At 48.5% G+C, this 21283-nt stretch overlaps 2 protein-coding genes across 2 annotated transcripts; one reads left to right on the top strand and one right to left on the bottom strand.

Annotated features, from left to right (window-relative positions):
• The first annotated feature begins 522 nt into the window (after window positions 1–522).
• Window positions 523–7168, top strand: ccdc174 (coiled-coil domain containing 174). The gene is made up of 11 exons (XM_042339802.1): window positions 523–652; window positions 819–923; window positions 1899–1999; window positions 2339–2397; window positions 2693–2861; window positions 3415–3510; window positions 3966–4102; window positions 4706–4800; window positions 5487–5640; window positions 6149–6310; window positions 6767–7168. Exons 1-11 carry the CDS (start codon window positions 611–613, stop codon window positions 7057–7059), a joined length of 1413 nt encoding a protein of 470 aa, XP_042195736.1. The 5' UTR covers window positions 523–610; the 3' UTR covers window positions 7060–7168.
• Window positions 7169–8719: 1551 nt separating this feature from the next.
• cand2 (cullin-associated and neddylation-dissociated 2 (putative)) lies at window positions 8720–20755 on the bottom strand. Its single transcript, XM_042339801.1, has 15 exons — window positions 20671–20755; window positions 18180–18323; window positions 17774–17928; window positions 16908–17031; window positions 15941–16197; window positions 15573–15678; window positions 15241–15389; window positions 14553–14845; window positions 13823–13964; window positions 11797–13302; window positions 11044–11139; window positions 10527–10696; window positions 9952–10116; window positions 9384–9491; window positions 8720–9004 (listed from the first exon to the last, which is right to left on the bottom strand). Exons 1-15 carry the CDS (start codon window positions 20736–20738, stop codon window positions 8777–8779), a joined length of 3711 nt encoding a protein of 1236 aa, XP_042195735.1. The 5' UTR covers window positions 20739–20755; the 3' UTR covers window positions 8720–8776.
• Between the last annotated feature and the right edge of the window lie 528 nt (window positions 20756–21283).

The following is a 21283-nucleotide window of genomic DNA, read 5'->3' as shown; positions in this document are numbered from 1 at the left end:
CACCAGCCCAAATAAAGGTAAAGTGGGGTGGGGGGGGTGGGGTCGGGGGGTCTTTGGGGCCAATGTGACACCCCAATCGGAGATGTGAACCCCAACTTCGGTGGCGGTCGTGGCTAAGGGTCTGTTTCCCCGCACCACTGAACCCCAAATCATGACGGCGGCGGCGGGGACCACGACGACGATGAAGATTGGGGGGGGGGGTTGGTGGGGGTTTGGGGGGTGGGGGAGAGGAGAGGGCGGACGATGCTGGGATCTGACCCACAGTGACCTCCAGCGATGGGGCAACAGGGGGGGGGAGTCATGTGACCCAGGGGGCGGCCACCTGACCCGTGGAGCCACGTGATCCGGAGGCGGTCATGTGATCGGGGGCGGGCGGTGGGGGTGGAAGAAAGGAAGTAGCCACGTGATCCGGGTAGAGAGGTAGCCACGTGATCCGGGTAGAGAGGTAGCCACGTGATCGGGGGGGGAAGCCACCTGACCTGTGGAGCCACGTGATCCGCTGAGCGAGGTCGCCACGTGATCCAGGGGGCGTCATGTGACCGCCACCGCGCCGGGAAAGGGGGGAAGATGGCGGCTTAGAGCGGAGTGGCCGCGGCTCCGGTGTTTGCCAATGGACAAGAGCAAGAAGGCGTTTAACGTGACGGCGGCCTCGGTAAGGAGGGCCCGGGGGGCGGGGCGGCCCGGGGGCCGGGGGGGTGTGGGCAGTGTGTGTGTGTGTGTGTGTGAGGCCTGACCCCCCCCCACACACACTCACTCACACACACTATCGCATCGGTTTGACCGCGTGGTTTCGGTTTCTCTCTTTCCGGTGTTTGCAGTTGGTTGACCTGAAGGCCGAACTCTACCGGAAACAGGAGGCGTTCAAGCGGGAAAAGCTCCTGAAGGCGGCGGCGGCGCCGTTGACGGCCAAGTCAGCGAACCGGGTAATGGGGCAGTGAACCCGCAGACGGCGCTGTTTCTCTCCTCTCTCCCCCCGCTCCTCCCCCTCTCTCCCCTCCCCTCCTTCCTCCCAACTCTCTCCCCCCCCTCCCCTCTCCCCCTCCCAAACCCCCCAACTCTCCCCCCCATCCTCCCCTCTCTCCCCTCCCAACACCCCCAACTCTCCCTCCCCTCCTTCCCTCCCAACTCTCTCCCCCTCCCAAACCCCCCAACTCTCTCCCCCATCCTCCCCTCTCTCCCCCTCCCAACACCCCCCAACTCTCCCCCTCTCCCCCCCTCTCTCCCCTCCCAACACCCCCCAACTCTCTCCCCTCTCAAACCCCTCCTCCCCGCTCTCTCCCCCCTCCCCTTTCTCCCCCTCCCAAACCCCCCAACTCTTTCCCCCCTCCCCTTTCTCCCCCCTCCCCTTTCTCTCCCCCTCCCAACACACCCCCCCCCCTTCTCAACCCCCCCCCCTCAACCCTCCCCCTCTCTCCATTGGCAGAGTAGGAGCACTCGGCCTGAAGGAGCTTCTGCAACTCAGAGCTGTTTCAGTCTCTCAGTTTGAATCCTATAAAACGTGGACATCATTAATACGAATGACAGTGCGGTCAGTGTTCAGTGCTCAGTGCTGCGCCCACACAGGTAGATTGTCCCCGTTGTCGCACTTGTGATGTGCGATACGTTACACAGACCGGAGTGGTATATCTCTGTTGTACACAGTTATTGTTCTCCGTACGTTTTTACTGCCTCCTCCCCCCCCAAAAAAAATCGGTTAAGGTGCTGTTCCTTGAACGTACCCTAGTGCTGATGGACTGATATTTGAGGCAAGGACTTGCCATTGTTTGCGCCCACCTAATACCGATTCTGACGTCTTATTTTAGCTAAGGTTCGCACCGCGTCTGTGCATTGTACGTTGCAGTTATTGTACGTTGAGAGACTGCAAAGTGTGTAAAGCTCTTGTCATGTTTATTTAATAGAAACCGAATATCTGGGTCAAAGCAAACGCAGGTGTTGATGCACGAGCTGAGAAGGATGTGGAAGAAAAAGCAGAGGAGCAGCAAACGCTGGACAAATCAAAGTAAGGTTTTCAACTTAAACGATGAACGGTTTGAAATTTTAGCGAGAACATATTTTATGTCAACTCTGATCCATGTACCTTCATGTATTCGTGGCAATACAGAGGAGGATAATCAAGGGTTTGGTGTCTTAAAGAAACATTGGGAATTGAGAAGTTTGAAGTCATGATTCATTTCAGCACTCGCTCAGCATTGTAATTTGAGTGGAAACCTAGATTTTCAGAGCACAAATCTGTGTAGCACTCATGCTCACAATTGTTTGGTATACAAGTGAGAATGATCTTTCAAATTATTCAGTTAAGTTTCACCTTTAGTCAAATGAATGCATTTGTTTCTTTCAGGCAGAAGCTGGAGGAAAAAGCAAAACTGTACGAGCAGATGACAAAGGGAAATTTTCCAGGTGACAGTCCTTTCCTGATTCTTAATGTCTGTTACCCGATTGATATTGTTCAAACTTTTATACTTAATTGTAGGGAAAGAATAGTGTTAACTGTCTACTGAAGTACCTTAAATGTTGAACACTGGGTGTTTGGTAGAATTAGTTGATGGTAGTGGTTGATGCGCTATAATTATATGGATTAAGTTGCCACAGTTGTTAGCTACAGTTCACTGCAGTTTAATGACCATCTCTCTCTGTTCCACCTGTTTCTTCTCCTCCCTCCCTGTTATGTAAAATAATCTCCCTTTTGTGTCAGACGAAGAAACAGAAAGTATGTACTTGGTTGATTTCACACAAAAGATCTTTGACAAGCAGAAAGAGTTGCGGGCCGTAAGTGAGAGGAAGGCAGCAGAGAACAAGAAAGATGAGGACACGACAACGCCTGAATCTGAAATTCCACCCCCGCAGAATCCTGACGAGGAATGGTGAGTTTCCTGCCGTGAGTTAGGGAGGTGACAACTCAGAGCTACCACATGTGCAGTGTATCTTACGCTTGGGCAAACTTGTGGAGAATTGCTAAAAATCCAACCTTTGGAAGCTGTTCTTTTTAAGAACTGCACAGGACGGGTTTCCAAATTAAAGGTGGATTTAAGAATGTCTCACATTCTGCACAAGTGTCCCTTGAAAAAAAATTTGGTCACTCAATCCACGGCTGTTTGTGGGGACGCTGCTGTGCGCAATTGGCTGCAGTATTTCGCCCACAAAATATACAGTCAATGCACTTCACAGTATATTCTGTGAAGCGCTTTGAGATGTCTCAAAGTCGTGATCAGGCGCTGTATCAAGCGAGGATTATTATAAGTTTAAATTTTAAGACCAGATGGTCTTACAAACTAAAACCAGGTGGGATTTTACAGCTGTTTGTACATTTACTCTTATCTCTCGTGTGTTTGCAGTGATGTTTTGTAGAGAATTGATTACTGTGGGAGATTTTGAGCTGAAGCTTTTTTTTCTTTCACCTTCTCCTGCCTCTTCCAGGGTCGATTATGTGGATTCTTTAGGTCGATCCAGACGGTGTATGAAGAAGGACATGACGGCGCTGCTCGCTATGGACATAGAGCTGAAGGGCTCAAGGTACGTGCAGGCTGATGTCCTCCAGCACCCGGTGCCAACTGATGACTGAATGCGGTGGTTTTCGTTTGGATTCTTATGCACACAATATCAATCTCTTCCCCAGTTTAATACCCTACCTTTCTTCTCTGAAAATGGCCGTTATTTAACCGTGAACCATAATAACGAATGTCAACAGATTTGATGTTGGAAGCAAAGTCATTCCTGATCCTGTCTCCTGCCCGATGTCCACAAACACAAGCACCTCTAGGAGGGGTCAATGGTTAGCAATTGGAAGCTCTGGAACCCTGGCTGAATTTTGATCAGTGATCCGAAGCAAGACTTAAATACTTTAAATACTCCGGTTGCTATGCCCCATTAATTGGAAATGAGGATGAGAGATGTTGTACTGTGACTCTTGTTAGTTTCCCATATTTGCTTCGCACAATATACAATATGTATCTGTATACTGTTTCTAGACACAAGACTGAAGAAAAGACCTTGTTATCAAAGGATATGAGAAGAGAGCTTCAGCGGGAAGAGTGGGAGAAGGAGGAGGAGGAAGCGTTGAGTAGACCAGTTGGGCCGTTGCATTATGAGGATATTCGGGAACAAGGTACAATGCTTTCTCACAACGCACCGTCTCATTAAACACATTTTAATGTCAGCAGCAAACGTTTTGTGTTTCACATTTGAAGGTCCCCCCCAGTTAAATACTGCATTTGCAGGCGCAGTGTCATGCTTTTACTTTTCCATTCTTTTATCATTTAATTAAAAAAAGCTTCTGGTTCCTAGTAATTTGGTGATATTTAAGGTAAGGGTCCTGTACTGGCTCTCTGAAAGAGCTACCCAACTAGTCCCCACTCCCCCACTCTTACCCCATAGCCATGCAAATTCTTCCTTTTTAAGCACTTATCTAGTTCCCTTTTGAAAGCTATTATCGAATCTGCTTCCATCAGCCTTTCAGGCAGTGCGTTCCAGACCGTAACAACTCGCTGGGGTATTAAAAAAAAGTCTCCTGGTCTCCCCTCTGGTTCTTTTGCAAATTATCTTAAATCTGTGTCCTCTGGTTATTGATCCACCCACCCACCCACCAGAGGAAATCTTGATCAAGTTGGAAGATGGCCACCTACTGAGATGGAAATTGGGAAAGCGTGGGAAGCCCAGTGAGCTGACAATAAATAGCCAGGGACTTACCATTACCTTGATGTTTTTCCAGAGGCTCGAGAGATGGGTGTCGGTTACTATGCCTTCGCTCGTGAAGAAAGCGTCAGAAAGAAACAGATTGAAACACTGGATATGCTGAGAGAGCAGGTACCCTCCACAGATACGAGTGACGTGCATCTATTTGAGTTTTAAGGAGCAGGTTTAAGCTTTGGCACTCGCACACAAATGCTGCTGTTCCCCTCCACGTGTGTGGGTGCCCACTGCCTGATGTCACAGTATAAATAATGTGTTCATGAGCGATCAGGACAAAGAAGGTCCCTTTGTAAGCAAACCTCTGCACCGCTTGTTTGACGAAGTGTCTTAAAAATCTAATATTAAACATCCTGTTTTTCTATTTTAGATCGACTTATTAGATATTTTCCTTTGAACAGCAACTTTACATCCTATTGTTTGGTTTAAAAATAGGCCCCCAAGAAATTGGTCACTCGATTCACAACTGTTTGTGGGGACGCTGCTGTGCGCAATTGGCTGCTGCGTTTTGCCCACAAAATATACAGTCAATTCACTTTACACTATATTCTGTGAAGCGCTTTGAGACGTCTCGAAGACTTGATAAGGCGCTGTATCAAATGCAAAGATTATTATTTATCGGCAAGCATTCTCTGATACTAACTAGAGGTGGGCTGATAAGAAAACTTTGAGGGAGACAGGCAACAGTGTTCGACGTCCATCCACCCTGCCTGAGCGCATAGCCGTCCTGGGCTCAATCGCTTAGTTGCTACTTTCCAGACTTGAGTAGGAGCCAGAATTTCTGGCTTGGGTTTGTGTTACAGACGATGGATCAGAGGAGCAAGCGAGAGAAGTTGAAGGAGAAACGAAAAGCCGTGTTAGACGCGAGACTGGCAAAGATTCGTCAGAGAAAGATGAAGAAACTGAAGGGAGATGGAATTGAAGAAGATTCCGAGCTGCCGGCAGAGAACAATGAAGGTGCGAACAAGTGTTTGTGTTGCTAAGGGAATGAATGGTTGGCTACGGGAAGGTGGATGTCTGAGAGAGAGCTCGACAAGACCTAAAGATCGATGATGTCTCAAATGTTGTGCGGTTTGGGTAATAGTGTGATGCCATGATGCTTAAAAGCAAAGCCGAGTGATACAGTGAGCCTTTCGTCACAGAATGGTAGAATACTAATTTTTAGTAATTTTTAAAAAAATTGGGAACTCCATTAACCTCTCAACTGGCGAGCAAGACTGACACCTTTAATCCAAATTATCTTCAAAACATTCATTGGTTATTTATCTTTCCTGTTCACAAGACGTTTCTTGTATAATTAGCTAATGTTTTTGTCTGGATAACGACAAGTGAACCAGGCTATAAACTAACTTATAATGCATGAAGTGCATGAGATAATGGGGAGTTATCTTAAATGCATTTGGTTTTTATTCAGTCAGGTTTTCCTCAGTTGTGTTCCACGCGCATTAATTTCTTTCTTGTGCAGGTGACGAGGCAGAGCTGGTGGGACAAACGCCAGCGGCTTTGGAACCAACCGTATCTCAGGCAGAAACCCCTGCCACGAGGAATAAGGTGGATGTGGTAATAGAAGAACGGAAGGACTCGAATTTTGGTCTGATGCACGTTCGGGAATGGGACAGAGAGAAAGGTAAACTATAATGGAGAAACAAAGTCCCTCCAAAGTTGGTCAGGCTGCCAAACCAGTAGGTACTGTTCTGATCAAGTTCAAACATGTTCAAGTACAAGGTACAAGAAAACATAAGTTGCTGACTAGGTAAATGCATCACTATCCCTCCAGTACCTTGCTAAGTGTCATCTCTCAATGGGCGAGTCTGGCTAGTGAAAATAATGTTGAAATAACAAACGTGCCCTGACCTGCAAGAGAAGGTATAACTATTAAGTACTGTATTAAAGAAATGATTGCTCAATTTAGGTACAGAACTATTTTAAGACTTTTTAATCTAGATCGAACGAAAAGTACTTCTTCTGGACTTTATTTCCCTGAAAAAGATTGCATTAAAGGTTTCAATTTACCAAAGAAGCAACGACCCAGGTCCATTAAAGTTTTGGTAATGATTTTTCCTTTTTTTTTTACCCCCAAAAGTTGCGGAGTTGTACGGACGTTGGCCTGGGCAGCATGCAGATCCTCGAGAGGAGAGGCCGTCCGAGTTTGCGCCCCCTTCGGATTATCACAGCGACTCCAAAAAACCAACGGGCCGAGGCTGGACAAGGAGCCAATTCACACAATCTACCCGGATGAGTGGGCCCCGCTGGAAACAGGACCAGCCATCACACCAAACATCAGAAACAACACCACAAGACAACTCTGAACGGGGTTCGAGAACACAGAGCAGAACCCTGGAAGATATTCTGTCTTTCTACAAACATTCAACCTGATCGGGATTGCACCGCAGTAGGAATCTTGCTTTGTTGCAGGTTCAATCTATACTCCCAATTTGTTAACCCATCAGTTAATTTATAGTAATTAAAAAACATGCTGCAGATAGCTAGTGATTCAGTATGTTTTTTGCAAATATAGTGGCTTCTTGAGGTTGGAACCTGCTCGACTATAAATCCCATCTCAGAATCCTGAATCTAACAGTGCATTATTATAGTGATATACTTTCACAGCTTTTTTTTTTGGGGGGGGGGGGATTTGGGAAATTGACAGTAAGGTGTATCATCAATGGTATAAAGCATAAGTTCTGCCTGTAATTGTCTTCCACTAACATGTTGCTTTCAGTTTTTTTTAACATAAGAAGCTATACCAAATGGAAGCATTTTTTTTATTTATTGGCACTTTGTTCAAGTCAGTTGTGTAGCCCGATTTGCAGAGTGGAAGGAATTTAGCTTTCCATTGTCCTAGTCTGCTCATGGGACTGATAAATCACCTTAAAACCACTCTTTCATCAATAGAGAAACCAATAGTCTGGTTACAATGGCTTTATACCGCACAATCTAGAAGGGCAGCAGTTGGATTTCCCATGTACTCAATTTGAGTTCATTTCCTCCAACCATTTGGGTGTTTGACTGCTGTGGAGTTGAGGCTTATATCATCCTCGTGGGAAGACTGATCACACATTCACTTGTAATTGTCAAGTCTGGTCCAAAAATAAACATAGTACTGTAGATTAATCACTCCATCTGTGTTGGGTTAGAGATGTGGTGAGCAAGCTTTGCTTCAGTTACAACCCCCTACCAGCCCAGGAAAGCGTGGAGATCTAATGGCTGCAATTTGGCTGACTATCCTGTCACCATAGCTAGAGGAGAGCAGTGCCAGGTCTTGCTGCCTCGACTTCATGAACATCGACTGGCTCTCAGTAAAAGGGAGAGTGATTTAGCATCAATCATAAACCAATTGAAAATCTATTCAAATTTCCATGTGGGTTGGTTTTGTGCTGAATAAGATTGGATGGTTGCTGACTGGACAGTCAATACCAACTGTTGCCCTACCTGCCTGTGCCGCAGGTCACATACACACAGCAACCAAGGGGGAAGTGAGGGTTTACAGCTCTGAAATATACTGGGCATTTGATGTACATTTTTTTAAATCCTCAGTGTTTCATGTTGATAATAATAATCCTATCAAATGCAAGGCTTATACTATGAACGTGAGTGACTGAGAATTCAGAATCTCGTTCAGCACAAAACCCAAATGGAAATTTAATAATTAATAATCCTCGCATTTCACACGGCACCTTATCACCCTCTTCGAGACGTCTCAAAGGACTTCCCCGGATACACTGTAAAGTGAATTGACTGTATTTTTTGGGCGAAATTTGAATAGATTTTCACTCTATTTACTCGTAGCCATTCCTCCCATCCTATAAGAGTTCTGAAATTCTTAACTATGTAGCAGGTTGTGTGCAGGAACGCGGGGGTGGCGGGGGGGGTTGACTTGTATTTCGACTCAACACTACATCCAGAAATAAACTCATGCAAAGGCAGCACTGAACTGGCCAGCCCATCATACCAGAGAGAGCATTGAAATGAGGTAAATATATACTGCAAAAACACACAAAAAGGGGTAAGATATAAATAACATTTCACACAGGAGTTAGGTAGGAAGCCAAGGCATCTTGTTCAGATCCTTTTTGCTTTACTTGTTTTTTTTTTAACTGAGGTCCATTGTTTCTGTACTACTGGTTGAGGTGGTGTCCTTCTGAATACTTTCAAAAATGGCTGACATTTCGGGGTTGGATCGGATCTGTGACTGAAATTCTGCCATCAGAGCACTCTTCTCAGCCTCCGGGATGGTGAGGAGAGCCGCTACTGCTCTCATAGCCGAGCGCTTCAGTTCGTCCTGTTTCTCAAACTCCTGCTTCACAGAGTTGGCCTTCACCTGGAAAGAGCACCACATGATTAATCCCCTCTGTAGGGCAGACCATATTTCTAACCCTGTCGGCTGACAAAGCTTACATAACAACAAATGACATCTACACAGCGCCTTTCACGTCGGGAGCACGTGCCGAGGTGCAGAACAGTCAGGGATTTGGACTCGAGCTGGGGGTCGGGATCAAGTGAGGAGTAAGAGGGTGACTGAAGGCCCGGCCGAAGAGGAGGGTCTTGAGATGTGCCTCGGAGGAAGCAATGGAGGGGACGAGGTGAAGGGAATGTGAGATGGAGTTCCAAAGGGTGAGGGGGGGGGGGGGGGGGCGGGGGGCAGAGAGGCTGAAGGATTGACTGCTGATGGTGGGGTGGGCCTCACTAACAATGCTCACCTTTGTGGTGCAGGTTGCACGAAGTGGTTCCACCAGCCGGTCCAGTCTCTGAAGCACTGCACTGGGGCTAACAGTCGACAAGCGAGCGAGCATAATAAATGTTAGCATCTGCAAGACAGCAAGAAAGAGAGGTTAGAACAGTAACCAGGAAACCAAATTCACACCCGCTATTGGTGAAGGATAGACCAATAGTTTAATACATCTCACAACAATAAATCTAATGTTAAGCCACTGATGTGTTGAGGCAGATGGGAGAAGTGTCCTCTCTCTGGACAATAAGGGATCTGAAGAGAGAAGTTTAGCACAGTATTAAACCGGTTCTGAGTGAACATAACTCCAGTAAATAAATTACCCATTTATTTATTACTAATTTCACAGGTTCATACAGAGAGGAGATGCACAGGCTGTCACTGGTGCACACCTGTGGGTCACAAAGGACTGGAACCGGGAGAGCACAGTCCCGTAGAGGTGGATGAGGGAGGATGGATGATAAGAGGAGAATGGATTGTACTGAGCCAAAGAGACCAGAGTGCCAGTTTTACCTGGACTGAAACAATTCCCAATTCACCTTGATATCGTAGTGGTCCTTCAGGCCATCTTCCACATGGTTCAGGAACTCAAAGATGTCCAGCCTGTCGAGGCAGCTGTCCAACAGTGTGTACATGCATTCAAAGGCGGCTTTCCTAATGTCAAGCCCGTCGTCTACTGTGTGCTTGAAAGGTCCCATTTCCACCTGGAAAGAAATTGCGAGCTCTGTGTTAACACTGGGGAAAATGATACAAAACGTCACTGTAAGAAATAAATCGGATGGGATGAGTTTAAGCAGTGGAGCGATGCCCATTGAAGCTAAACAAGATTCAGACAGATTCAATCTGTCATTTGTTTCACTCAATCAATTAATAATAATCCTTGCATTTGACATAGCGCCTTATCACATCGTTGAAACGTCTCAAAGCGCTTCAGAGAATATACTGTAAAGTGGATTGACTATTTGTGGGCGAACGCGGCAGCCAATTGCGCGCGGCAGTATCCCAGAAAAAGTCCCAATTTTGCTATTTATCACATTTAACACATTGGGAGTCAATGAAAAGCAATTTCACGGAATGTTCAAAATCTCCCCTCAGTGGAGAGATGGGCTCTTGCCTCTCTGATGAGCTCCTTTCTGATCTTGGTTTCATTGTACAGATGAGGGAGAACAGTCTCCAGCAGGTCCCTGATCAGCGAAGGTTTGTTGTGAGCCGCACAGTTAAACATCACCAAAGCGACACGCCTAACATTGAGGTCTGGGTCCTCCAGAGTTTGTAAGAAGTCTCCTGCAAAGTGAGTGTGCCAACAGAACCAAACGTTAATACAGCAAACACTCCGAGTCAATAACAACTTGTATTAATGTAGCGCTCTTCATGCGGGGTACTGTCCCGGAGCTCTTGACAGTGTCGGGGTCTGACACCGAGCCGGGGGGGGGGGGGGGGGGGAGGGGGAGGTGACCGTAAGCACGATCAAAAAGGTCTTTAGGGTGGATTTAAAAGGAGGGAGAGAGGGGGCAAGGCAGAAGGATTGAGGGAGAGAGTTTGAGAATTGGACAGTACCACAGGAGGAGTCAGACCCCGCAGGAGAAAAAGGGGTACCTTTAGAGAACGAAGGGCTTATTGGGGAGACTCACCTATACAAGCTTTCAGCAGTGGGTCGATGGCCTGGGGATTGTCTGAAATCGTAAACTTGACAGCTGTCACCACTGTGCTCCGTGCAAATGCTGAACCTTGGGGAAAAAAAAGTTTCAAACAGTGAACTGAGTATCTTGAAATAAACTGATATATCACTGCATTTATTACCTGTCCCACACATACAGCAGTCTGTGTCACACACTCCCACCAAAAGCCTTTGTGCCTGTGTGGTATGGGCAGGTGGGGTGTTGGATTGGGTTCTCAATCCATCACATATGAAGTTCCTGACTCACTAGGGTGCCAACAGGTATTACAACAACAACAAGATTTCATTTATAGAGCGCCTTTCACGTCGGGAGGACGTCCCAAGGCGCTGGACAGTTGGGTCAGGATTAGCATCACTGAGAGTCCAGATGTCCCCCCCCAATGGGGAGGGGGGAAGAAGCAGTAATCAGAAAGCAATGGTTACTGGCTGCCACAGAGATATTGTACATTGAGCTTGTTTTTTATTCTGTTCGTATTTATCTTCCGCTCGCCACCCCACCCACTTACTGCTCTTCTGAAAGTTGTAATCCTTAATCCCTTCAAAAAAAATAATAATCTGGTCATTCAATCCACAACTGTTTGTGGCACGCTGCTGTGTGCAAATTGGCTGCTGCATTTTGCCCACAAAATACAGATTATTATTATTATTTATGGGTGGTATCCATTCTCATTTACGAGCTCAGATGATAGAAAGTTGCCGTATTTACCTGACGTGAGCTGCTTCTTCAGCCTGGGCAGGAGGTGGGTAGGGTCTATGAGGGTTAATTTGCCCAGACACTCGGCCACCACGTTCCGGGTCCCTTCCTCAGTGCACTCGCAGTGTTTAAACAGCAAGGCCCAGATGTCTTGTACATGGGGTTTCAAGCCATCTGCCGAAGAGGAGCTGATGACCTCTTTGAGTGAGTGCAGCAGCAGATACTGTCGTTTGGGCTGGCTGCCGATCTCCTTGAGCATGAAAGGCAGGTACTCATTGAGGTTCCCGACACTGATGTTCCCCAGTGCGTAGGAGGCGGCTGATTTGACCTCCTCGCTGGGTGACGAAAAGGCCTCTAGGATGACCACCTTGAGTTCCTTCTGTGCGCTCAAATTCATGGTGCGGCCTATCTCGGCTAAAGAGAGCAGAGCCAGCAAACGGACTGAATCGGATGACTTGGGGTTCTTCACGTCTTGGACGAACTGATTGACCACAGTGCTGGCGTCCTTTGGGCTAGCCGAGGTGAGTGCAGCCACGCATTTGGCCACAGAATAATAGGCTTGCTTGTGCAAGACCACCGCGCCTCCTGCTTGAGTCGATGAGTAGATAGTTCCCGTCAGTTGCTTGAGCAGCTCCATGTAGCCCATGTTTGCAGTCTTAGACACCACCAAAGCCTGGAAAAAGTCCAATATGGCGTTTAGTGCCCCTCCCTGGAGCAGTGGCGAACGGACGAGATTAAATAGTTCAGTCAGGATGGAGCCACCGATCTTAGAGACAGACGAAGGGTAGACTTTGGCCAGTGAGGTCAGGAAGGTGATGGCCATCTGCGAGACATGCATGTCGCTCTCCCCGATCAGAGACGGAAGCTCCATTAAGACCGACTCGATCATCGTTGGTTTAAGGCTGTCGCTGTAGTTTTTGATGAGGATGTCCAGAGCAGCCAGGGTGCTGAGCTTCAATGCCCGCTGGTTCTTCCGCAGGAAGGAGGCTAGGATAGGGACACCCTCGCCGAGAATGGGGCGCAGGTCGATCTTTAAGGGAGAACTCGCAATCAGGGTCAGCGTCTTGACGGTGGTCAGTCTTGTGATCTCGTTTTTTAGTCGCTCGAGGAAAATCTGCAAAGTGGGATTCAGGTCAGCACCGAGACTGTCTCCGAGATTACAGATGATCTGCCCCATACAGGCTATAGCTCGTTCCTTCACCTCCTGGTCAATGTCTGCCGCTTTCAGCCTCTTCAGAGTGCTGCTGAACAGATCTTTCACGTAAGGCTTCGCGTCGAACGAACAAGGCTTGTCCAGCGGACGGATGACCTCCACAAGTTGCTGAGTTACCAGCAAGGCTTCGGAGGTGATCTTGTAGAAAGGGTCGCTGATGCAGGCCACCGTGGGGGGCAGCAAAGTGTTGATGTGTGGATGGAATATCTCCGGTGGGTGGCTGCACAGGATGACGTGCAAGAAAGACAGTGCGTCGATCTTCATGTTGGAGGTACTCGATTTATCCGTCAGGGAATAAACAATGCCTGGGAAAAATGAGAGAAAGAAGATGGGTTTGTTCAAACAAAAGAATCAAATGCTATCCACAGGAGCCTTTCCCTTCCCATTCTATACCCTTGGGCTACATAAGCCAACCTAGACACTATTACTAAAGCAACTGCAGGTTGCTACTTCTATCTCTGAGGGAAGAGAGAGGATGAAGTTTACTAATTTTCCACAAACCTTTGAACACTCTGTTGATGAACACAGGACATGATCTGACTTGATCCTAACGCTCCAGCCCAAATATTCGTATTGTGTACCAACTCTCACTGTCAGAGCTGAGGTTTAGAGAATGATTACCTGGCCACGTACATGTGGAACAGAACCCTAGCATTTCAGGGATTCACCACACGAGTATGATCAATTGTGGTCACAAGCCGGTCGGTCAGTCTATTCTGCGGCACAACACACAAATGCTTCTCCTGAGAGAACTTCAACAAGTATGGGTTTCAACCTACCTTTTTCTTTAAAACAGCATTGGTAATGTTTTCTCGTCATTCTTACCTGGTACTAACGCTGGAACGTGCTCGGACAGACCTCCCGGTAAGACATTTGCCAATTCGGTCAGCAGGTTGAAACAGCCTTGTCGTGTCTTCATACTCTTCTCCTTAAGTTGCTTGTGCAAGGCTTTAACTATACTGGGCACCTACACAATAGATGGGGAAAGACCCAGGAATTACTTTCTTACCACAAAATTTGTTCATAAAACTCCAGCGATCACATCCCACTGTAACAAAAATCTTGCATTTCACGTCAGGAGGATGCCTCAAAGCGTTTCACAGGATTTACTGATACAGCGTAGCCACTATATTTTGTAGATGAATGATGCAGCCAATTTGGGTATTAAACAGTGGGTATGGATTTTATGGACCCCAACTACCGCATTAAAATGGGATTTTGGTGTAATAATAATGATTCTCTTGAGGAAAACATGCTTGGCACATCTCCTCAATAGTTCAGTTTAGGTCGTAGAAGCTGAGCGTGTGTTTGGAAAGAACAGCTGTGAAACAGCCATGTTCTTTCATTTACTGTCTTGAGTTGGTGTAATGTGAGCTGCCTTCTGTCTGGGCGAATGCCATTAACTACTCTTTCTGTGGACTTTCCTCAAAGGTGAAGGAAGACCACTTGGGGAGTGTCAGCAGGTGAACCCGACACCTAGCCCTCGGGGAAAAGCATCAGGGAAAAGAGACGTCAATCTTCTAAAGAGGTGGAGTCACTACAGAATTATACTCACTTGGTTCTGAAGCATCCTAAGAGGCATCCCGCCTTGTTCCAGGGCATCAGCGGTCTGCAGCCAGCTCTGGACTGGTTTAGTCTGTTTCAGAAGAGACACATAAGCGTGAAAGATGTCTGCTTTCACATTCTCCTCCCTCTCCTTGAATCTACTGATCAGGGCCGGGGACACAGTCTTGTAAAACTCCTGCAGCATCTCGTGTCTGGTGCTCATGATGGCGTCCAAGCACTTAGCGGATGCCCGTCGCACTTTCCAGCTCATGTCGTCGTCGTCGGTGTATTCCTCTTCACTATCTGAGGAGTGAATACCAGAGAAACATCAAGTTTAGTGTGTGTGTGGGTGGGGGGGGGGGACACTGATCATGGACAAAACAGGTGCAACTGGAGCCCGTTTCCCTCACTTGCTTGACAATATTGTGTCTCTAATTATATACCATATCCCGAGATATTAATTTCTAACAGAATAAGAACACATCTCAACTCCTTTGACTCCTTCAAGACCCGTCTCAAGATTCTTCACTTCGACTGCATCTTCAGTCACCCTCTTACCCCTCCCCTCCCCACCCTCCACCCCTCTGATCCCAAACACCAGCTTGGGTGCGGATCCTTGACTGTCCAGGGACGTCCTCCTGATGTGAAAGGCGCGGCACAAATGTAACTTGTTGTTGTTAACGAGATTGAGTCCTGACCTTGATCCTCCTCGTCTTCGCCTTTGTCCGTCTCCATTGCATCTTCGTCATCATCGTCGTGATCATAGTTGTAATTTGGGTCGTAGGTGATGTACGTTAAGCACAGGCCGATCACAGTGGGGATGTGAAAGGACATTTCCTTTGGACACCTTGAGAGCAAAATAACACCAAACATTGTGTTCAATAAAATCTACATTTCTCCAAATAAAACGTGTCAGCAGCTGCTCAACTCTGAATGTCTGAGATTTGGCAAAGCATTTGCAAGAGAGACTGTGGGCCTCTCACAGCTGAACGGGAAGGAGCCCTTTAATAGTATCTGCTCGCAGACTCACCTCCTCACAAAAGACTCGAAGGCCTGGAAGCAGTACTCGCGGAGCTCGTCATCATCCACGTTGCAGTACTTCACAATGAGTGGGATAATCTTCTCCAAATGTTCTCCTGTAACCACAAACACAAGAGTGCATTAATGAGGCCATGGGGGAAATGTGTCATACATATACAGGCACGAATGAGCTGCCTGCTAGGGCGTCTTTGGCTTCACACAAAGCAGTCTGTTACAGAGGATTTTTCATATCATTACAGAATTTACATCATAGAAGAGATACTGATGAAGGTCAGTGGTGTCAGCACTGGGAAATTCAATAGTATTTTCCACTCAATCTTGCCACCCAGAGTTAGGATCAGGCACACACGCACTCACCAACTCGATGCCCAGCCTGCCTGCTGATTGCGGCGATGCACTGAATGTAGGTTCGGGTCATGGAGGTGGATTCGTTCTTTGAAAGCTCGACCAGGAGATGATCCATCAGCTCGGAGAAGAGACAGCTACTGCAGCTCATGACCAAGTGCCCCAAAGCGATGATGGCTCTCTTTCGTACAGCCAGCCTGGTGCTCGACAGCTGAGGCAATAGGCAGCTCAGGATAGAGGAATGGAATGTGATCAGAGTTCCCCCCAGCCTGGAGTAGCACACAAACAGCAATCAGAAAAACAGCCTCCTGACCTACAGGATTCCCTGTCGTTTATGCAGAATAGGTTTTTCCCTGCACTTGACTTGCTCTCACACGACTGGGGCTCTTGAAGGATCAAATGTCCTAGTCTCTGACAATGCCTCTTGTAGGCATCTGCTGCTAAAGGATAGGAACACGAGTAGACCATTCAGCCCTTCAAGCCTGTTCTGCCATTCGATAAGATCATGGCTGATCTGCACCTCAACTCCAATTACCTGCCCTTGCCCCATATCCCTTGTTAATATGGTATGGGGTCACAAGGCCAGCCTTGGCTAGACCGGCCCTCCAGGCTCTCCATGTGCAATGCAGACAAGAGCAGGAGCTCAATACAGTGCAGGAATGGAGCTTCTGTGTAGGTATGGGAGAGAATCCAGAGTGGGCGGAGACTTGTCTGGAGTATAAACACCGGCACGAACTAGTTGGGCCGAATGGCCAGTTCCCACGCTGTACAATCTTTGTAAATCTTTGCGAAGCATGCAGCAGCATCAGAATCCCCGCGTTTACAGGAAAACATAAGCGCAGTACACAGAATGCGGAACTCCGATACACTGGTATTGATTAACTGTGCGATTACTCCTGATAAGGACCTGCACAGAATATGGTGTATATACTGTACTTCCCTTCTGCCTCGACAAATCTAGCACACAAGAACACGTTACCTGCTCAGCATATCAGACAGGATATCCAGCGCCTCCAGCTGAACAGACACATCTTCCTGCTTGGCGATAGCGCTCGTCAACCGGCCAGTGATCTTCTTACACACGTTGGCGGACAATGCCAGACCTGGAACATTTGAGAGATTTGAAGTAAATTCTATACCTCTGAGCTGCTGACCAGAAACTACGGCATTCTTGCAACAGACTAAATATTCTTCCGTTCATTTCAATCCTCACCCCACTACCCCCCACACACACACATTTTGCAGTTTGTTTCAGTTACTTAATCTTGCTTTACTTTGAACAAATCTCTGAATCTGATCCAGTCCTCAACTGATATCCTCAGAATAAAACACATAGCAAAACACGTCACTGAGTTAAAATGAAGAGATAGAATCGCGTCCCTTTGTCTCTCCCCTCCATGAACCACACTGGCACTGAGAACTAATGTAACTCCCCCACTGTCAGCCCAGTTTGGATCAGATGGCTCAGCCCAGAATGGGCCCGAAACCTTCCAAACTGGGCAGTCAATGTCAATAACTCAACCTTCAAGGCAAGTGGAAACAAATGTTTTCCGAGCAATTAGATGCATCTTATTTAGCTTTGAAAGCTCCACCAAATTAGCAAGGAATTAGAGCAAGTAATTCCAGTGGATGAGTGAAAACCGTCAAAGACAGCATCCATTTATGACTCAACACATGAAAGCATTGTAGCAACCAGAAACGGAAATGATCTTTTATCAGAGAAGGACTGTCCATTTTTTAACGTGATGGGGAGACTAACTCGCTCAATCCTTTACCATAACAGGGGCCCTGTCCCACCTCATAATTTGCGCAGAATACCTTTTAGAATACAAAGGAAGGTCTTACCACTGGAGGCAGGAGGCAGCTCAGCAATGACAGTCTTCAGTCCGATGCTGGAGATATCCCTGAGTTGCTCTTTGTCAGACAGCATGTTGGTGCACAGAGTATCCACAATCGTCTCTACCTGGTACTCTTTGACCTTGCTGACCAGCGGACCCAAGCTAAAGGGATGAATAGATGAAATACTATGAGTCTGTGATCTCCATAGTCTCTCACCCACATCTGTACTTACTTCAGTAGTGACAAGCTGCATGAGGGGCAATATCAAGCCGAGTCCAAGTCCGAGTTCGCTCGACAGTCTCTCTCTCACACACACACACACAACCTTAGCGAATGCCTCCTCTCCACGCCAGCTAACATGATCTAAAACTGTGCACAATGGCACACATCTTAGGTGATCGCCGTCACTTACCACTTGACAGCCAGGTTCTGGACCTCTCCGTTTTTGTCCTCCAGTAGCTTCAGAAGCATCTTCACCACCTTCTTCTCACTGTCATCGTCCAGTTTGATGGAGTCTTTTTGCAGCTCCACCATCAGGTCATTGGTGGCCATAAACCTATGCAACAAGGTGGACACTCAGCAAGGCCCAAAAATACAGTTGGTGGCCTCAGCACTTGGCACCAATAGTGTCACAAGAGGTTACCCAATAAACACCACATTCTTCCTGCCCATCTATTATTCTTCATAAGACATGGGGGGGGGGGGGGGGAAGGATCAGGAGATCAGAATTGGAAAACATATTGAAAAGGATTCTGTCCTAATCTGAGATCCATATGACATTTTGCACAGATTTATTTACATGTTATATAAAGCTATCAATTCTATATAACGCAAGCGAAGCAGGATGAAACCCAATCGACGTACAAAGTGGAGTCCTGACTGTGGCCTTGTCAAATAGATATATGTACGAGGGTATGGTTGGGAGCAATAGGGGGGGGAAGTCCTGCGATATGCCAGAATGTCAGCCAGGCCGCTCTTCCTCCCCTTTCTCTACGTTACTAAGAGCAGCATTAGTAGAGCCGTCGGAGAAGGGGGCAAAGGAGGGTAGGGGAAATAACAACAAATCATATTGTGGTAGCGCCTTTCACGTCGGGAGTAAGTCCCAAGTCGCCGGAGAGTTGAGGGTTTGCAACCTCAACTGAGCCAGGGGAGAGGGTGCGGGTTGGGAGGGAGACAGAGGAAGGTCTTGAGACAGACCTTGAAGGAGGTAAAGCACAGTGACTCCGGGATTGGGTTTGGGGGTGGGTGGGTGAGAAGAGAAGCCTCATCAATGACGTAACAGCCACCCACCCCCTCTCCTTCCCTCTAAGACGCCGGCCTAATTTCAGCAGCTGGTTGCTATTGCCTATTCACAGTTGCAATGTGCTGACTTGCTTGTGCCAGAGAGAGAAAGAAGCACCTCTCTCTCGGCACAGATGCAAAGTCCCCCCACCCCCACCTTTTCGTCTCTCCGCGGCCCCGCAGCAAAGCAATCAGAGGGGAGGGGGAAAGAGAGAGAAACCAGAGTTTGTGCAAAGTCTCTGACCCCGGACCACCTGCCTAACTCTGCGGCAACCGTTTGCTTCATGGATTAATTAATCCATTAATTTGTTTCCGCCCAGAAAATATACAGTCAATTCACTTCACAGTACATTCAGTGAGAAGCGCTTTGAGGTGTCTCGAAGATGTAGTTATTTTATTCCTTTACTGATATCAGGATTTGCCGCGGATTTACTTTGAGCACTTCGGCCTGAAATTTCCTTCGACTTTAATTTATATTGTAAATGAAAAAAAGGAAACAAAAGCTCGAGAACGCCCGCGCGCCCCCACCCCCCCACCACCACACATACACATCGCCTTTTTTTTAAAAAAAAACACCCACAAAAAAAAAGCACACAAGTCACTCCACGTTTCAGTAGATTAATAAAAATTTGGTCACTCAATCCCCGGCTGTTTGTGGGGACGCGATTGGCCGCCGCGTTTGGCCCCCAAAACATACAGTCAATTCCCTTTACAGTGTATCCTGTGAAGCGCTTTGAGACGTCTCGAAGCCGCGATGAGGCGCTGCGTCGAATGTGAGGATTATCATTAACAAAAAAAACCAAACTTGGCTTTAACGTTGACTGGAAGTAAAAATTACTAAATATATTTCTCTCTGTCTCTTCTCTCCCCCCTCCTCCCACTCCCCCCCCCCCCCACTCCCCCTTCTTATCAGACTTTCCTCCCTTCTTCTTGCCCCCCCCTCACGTTTTGCCACCCTCCCACCTTGCCCCCCCACTCCCCTCTTCTTGCCCCCCCACTCCCCTCTTCTTGCCCCCCTTCCCCTCTTCTTGCCCCCCTCCCTCCCCTCTTCTTGCCCCCTTCCCCTCTTCTTGCCCCCTCCCCTCCCCTTTTCTTGCCCCCCCTCCCCTCCCCTCTTCTTGCCCCCCTCCCTCCCCTCTTCTTGCCCCCTTCCCCTCTTCTTGCCCCCTCCCCTTTTCTTGCCCCCCTTCCCTCCCTCTTGTCTCCCCTCCCCTTTTCTTGCCCCCCTCCCCTCCCCTCTTGTTTCCCCTCCCCTCCCCTCTTCTTGCCCCCCTTCCCCTCTTCTTGCCCCCCTTCCCCTCTTCTTGCCCCCCTCCCTCCCCTCTTCTTGCCCCCTTCCCCTCTTCTTGCCCCCTCCCCTCCCCTCTTCTTGCCCCCCTCCCTCCCCTCTTCTTGCCCCCCTCCCTCCCCTCTTCTTGCCCCCTTCCCCTCTTCTTGCCCCCTTCCCCTCTTCTTGCCCCCCTCCCCTCCCCTCTTCTTGCCCCCCTCCCCTCCCCTCTTCTTACCCCCTCCCTCCCCTTTTCTTGCCCCCTTCCCTCCTTCTTGCCCCCCTCCCCCCCTCTTCTTACCCCCTCCCTCCCCTCTTCTTGCCCCCCTCCCCTCCCCCCCTCTCAGGGCCTGACCTGAAGTCTTTGTCGCTGGATGTCATCTTCTCCAGGAGGTTGGAGATGTGGTAGGACACGTTGGCCATGTTGTTGCTGTGGTGCTGTGTGACAGACTCCGGGGCCTTCCTCCCTCTCCCTCTCTCCCTCTCTCTCTCTCTCTGCCCCTCGCCCCGTTTCCAAAGATGGCCGCTCCGCCCTGGCACCGGGTGGGTGACGTGACGTGAGGTGACCGAGCGCGAGCGCCGGCTGGAAGCCACTAGGAACCCCGGCCTCAGCCTCAATCCAGCCCCGGAGCCTGGCCTGGGCCTGCAGCGACACCCAGCGGCACCTGCAGGGCACCGTCACCACCACCCACCCCCACCCCGGCCTGACCCGCCACAGCGACACCCAGCGGCACCTGCAGGGCACCATCACCACCCACCCACCCCCACCCCGGCCTGACCCGCCACAGCGACACCCAGCGGCACCTGCAGGGCACCGTCACCACCACCCACCCACCACCCCGAGCCTGACCCGCCACAGCGACACCCAGCGGCACCTCTTGCAGCACTACGACCAATTCGCAACTGGTGGCGCCCATCACCATCATCACCACCGCCACCAGCAGATGGAACTTGGCTCCTGCAGCCAC

Source organism: Callorhinchus milii, unplaced genomic scaffold (assembly GCF_018977255.1).
Source record: "Callorhinchus milii isolate IMCB2004 unplaced genomic scaffold, IMCB_Cmil_1.0 Scaffold12, whole genome shotgun sequence".
NCBI lineage: Eukaryota > Metazoa > Chordata > Chondrichthyes > Chimaeriformes > Callorhinchidae > Callorhinchus > Callorhinchus milii.
This window is presented reverse-complemented; position numbering and strand designations above follow the sequence as displayed.

Bases quoted from the DNA above. Each gene is read 5' to 3' on its own strand.
- cand2 (XM_042339801.1), bottom strand. From the start codon at position 20,738: ATGGCCAACGTGTCCTACCACATCTCCAACCTCCTGGAGAAGATGACA. The intron at 9,492-9,951 runs GTGAATTGGGAA...GCTGTCTTGCAG, and splicing joins AGGACCACTACGATATCAAG to ATGCTAACATTTATTATGCT. The intron at 9,005-9,383 runs GTGAGCATTGTT...TGCTCTTTCCAG, and splicing joins GTGCAACCTGCACCACAAAG to GTGAAGGCCAACTCTGTGAA.
- ccdc174 (XM_042339802.1), top strand. From the start codon at position 611: ATGGACAAGAGCAAGAAGGCGTTTAACGTGACGGCGGCCTCG. The intron at 2,000-2,338 runs GTAAGGTTTTCA...TGTTTCTTTCAG, and splicing joins CAAACGCTGGACAAATCAAA to GCAGAAGCTGGAGGAAAAAG. The intron at 5,641-6,148 runs GTGCGAACAAGT...TTTCTTGTGCAG, and splicing joins GCCGGCAGAGAACAATGAAG to GTGACGAGGCAGAGCTGGTG.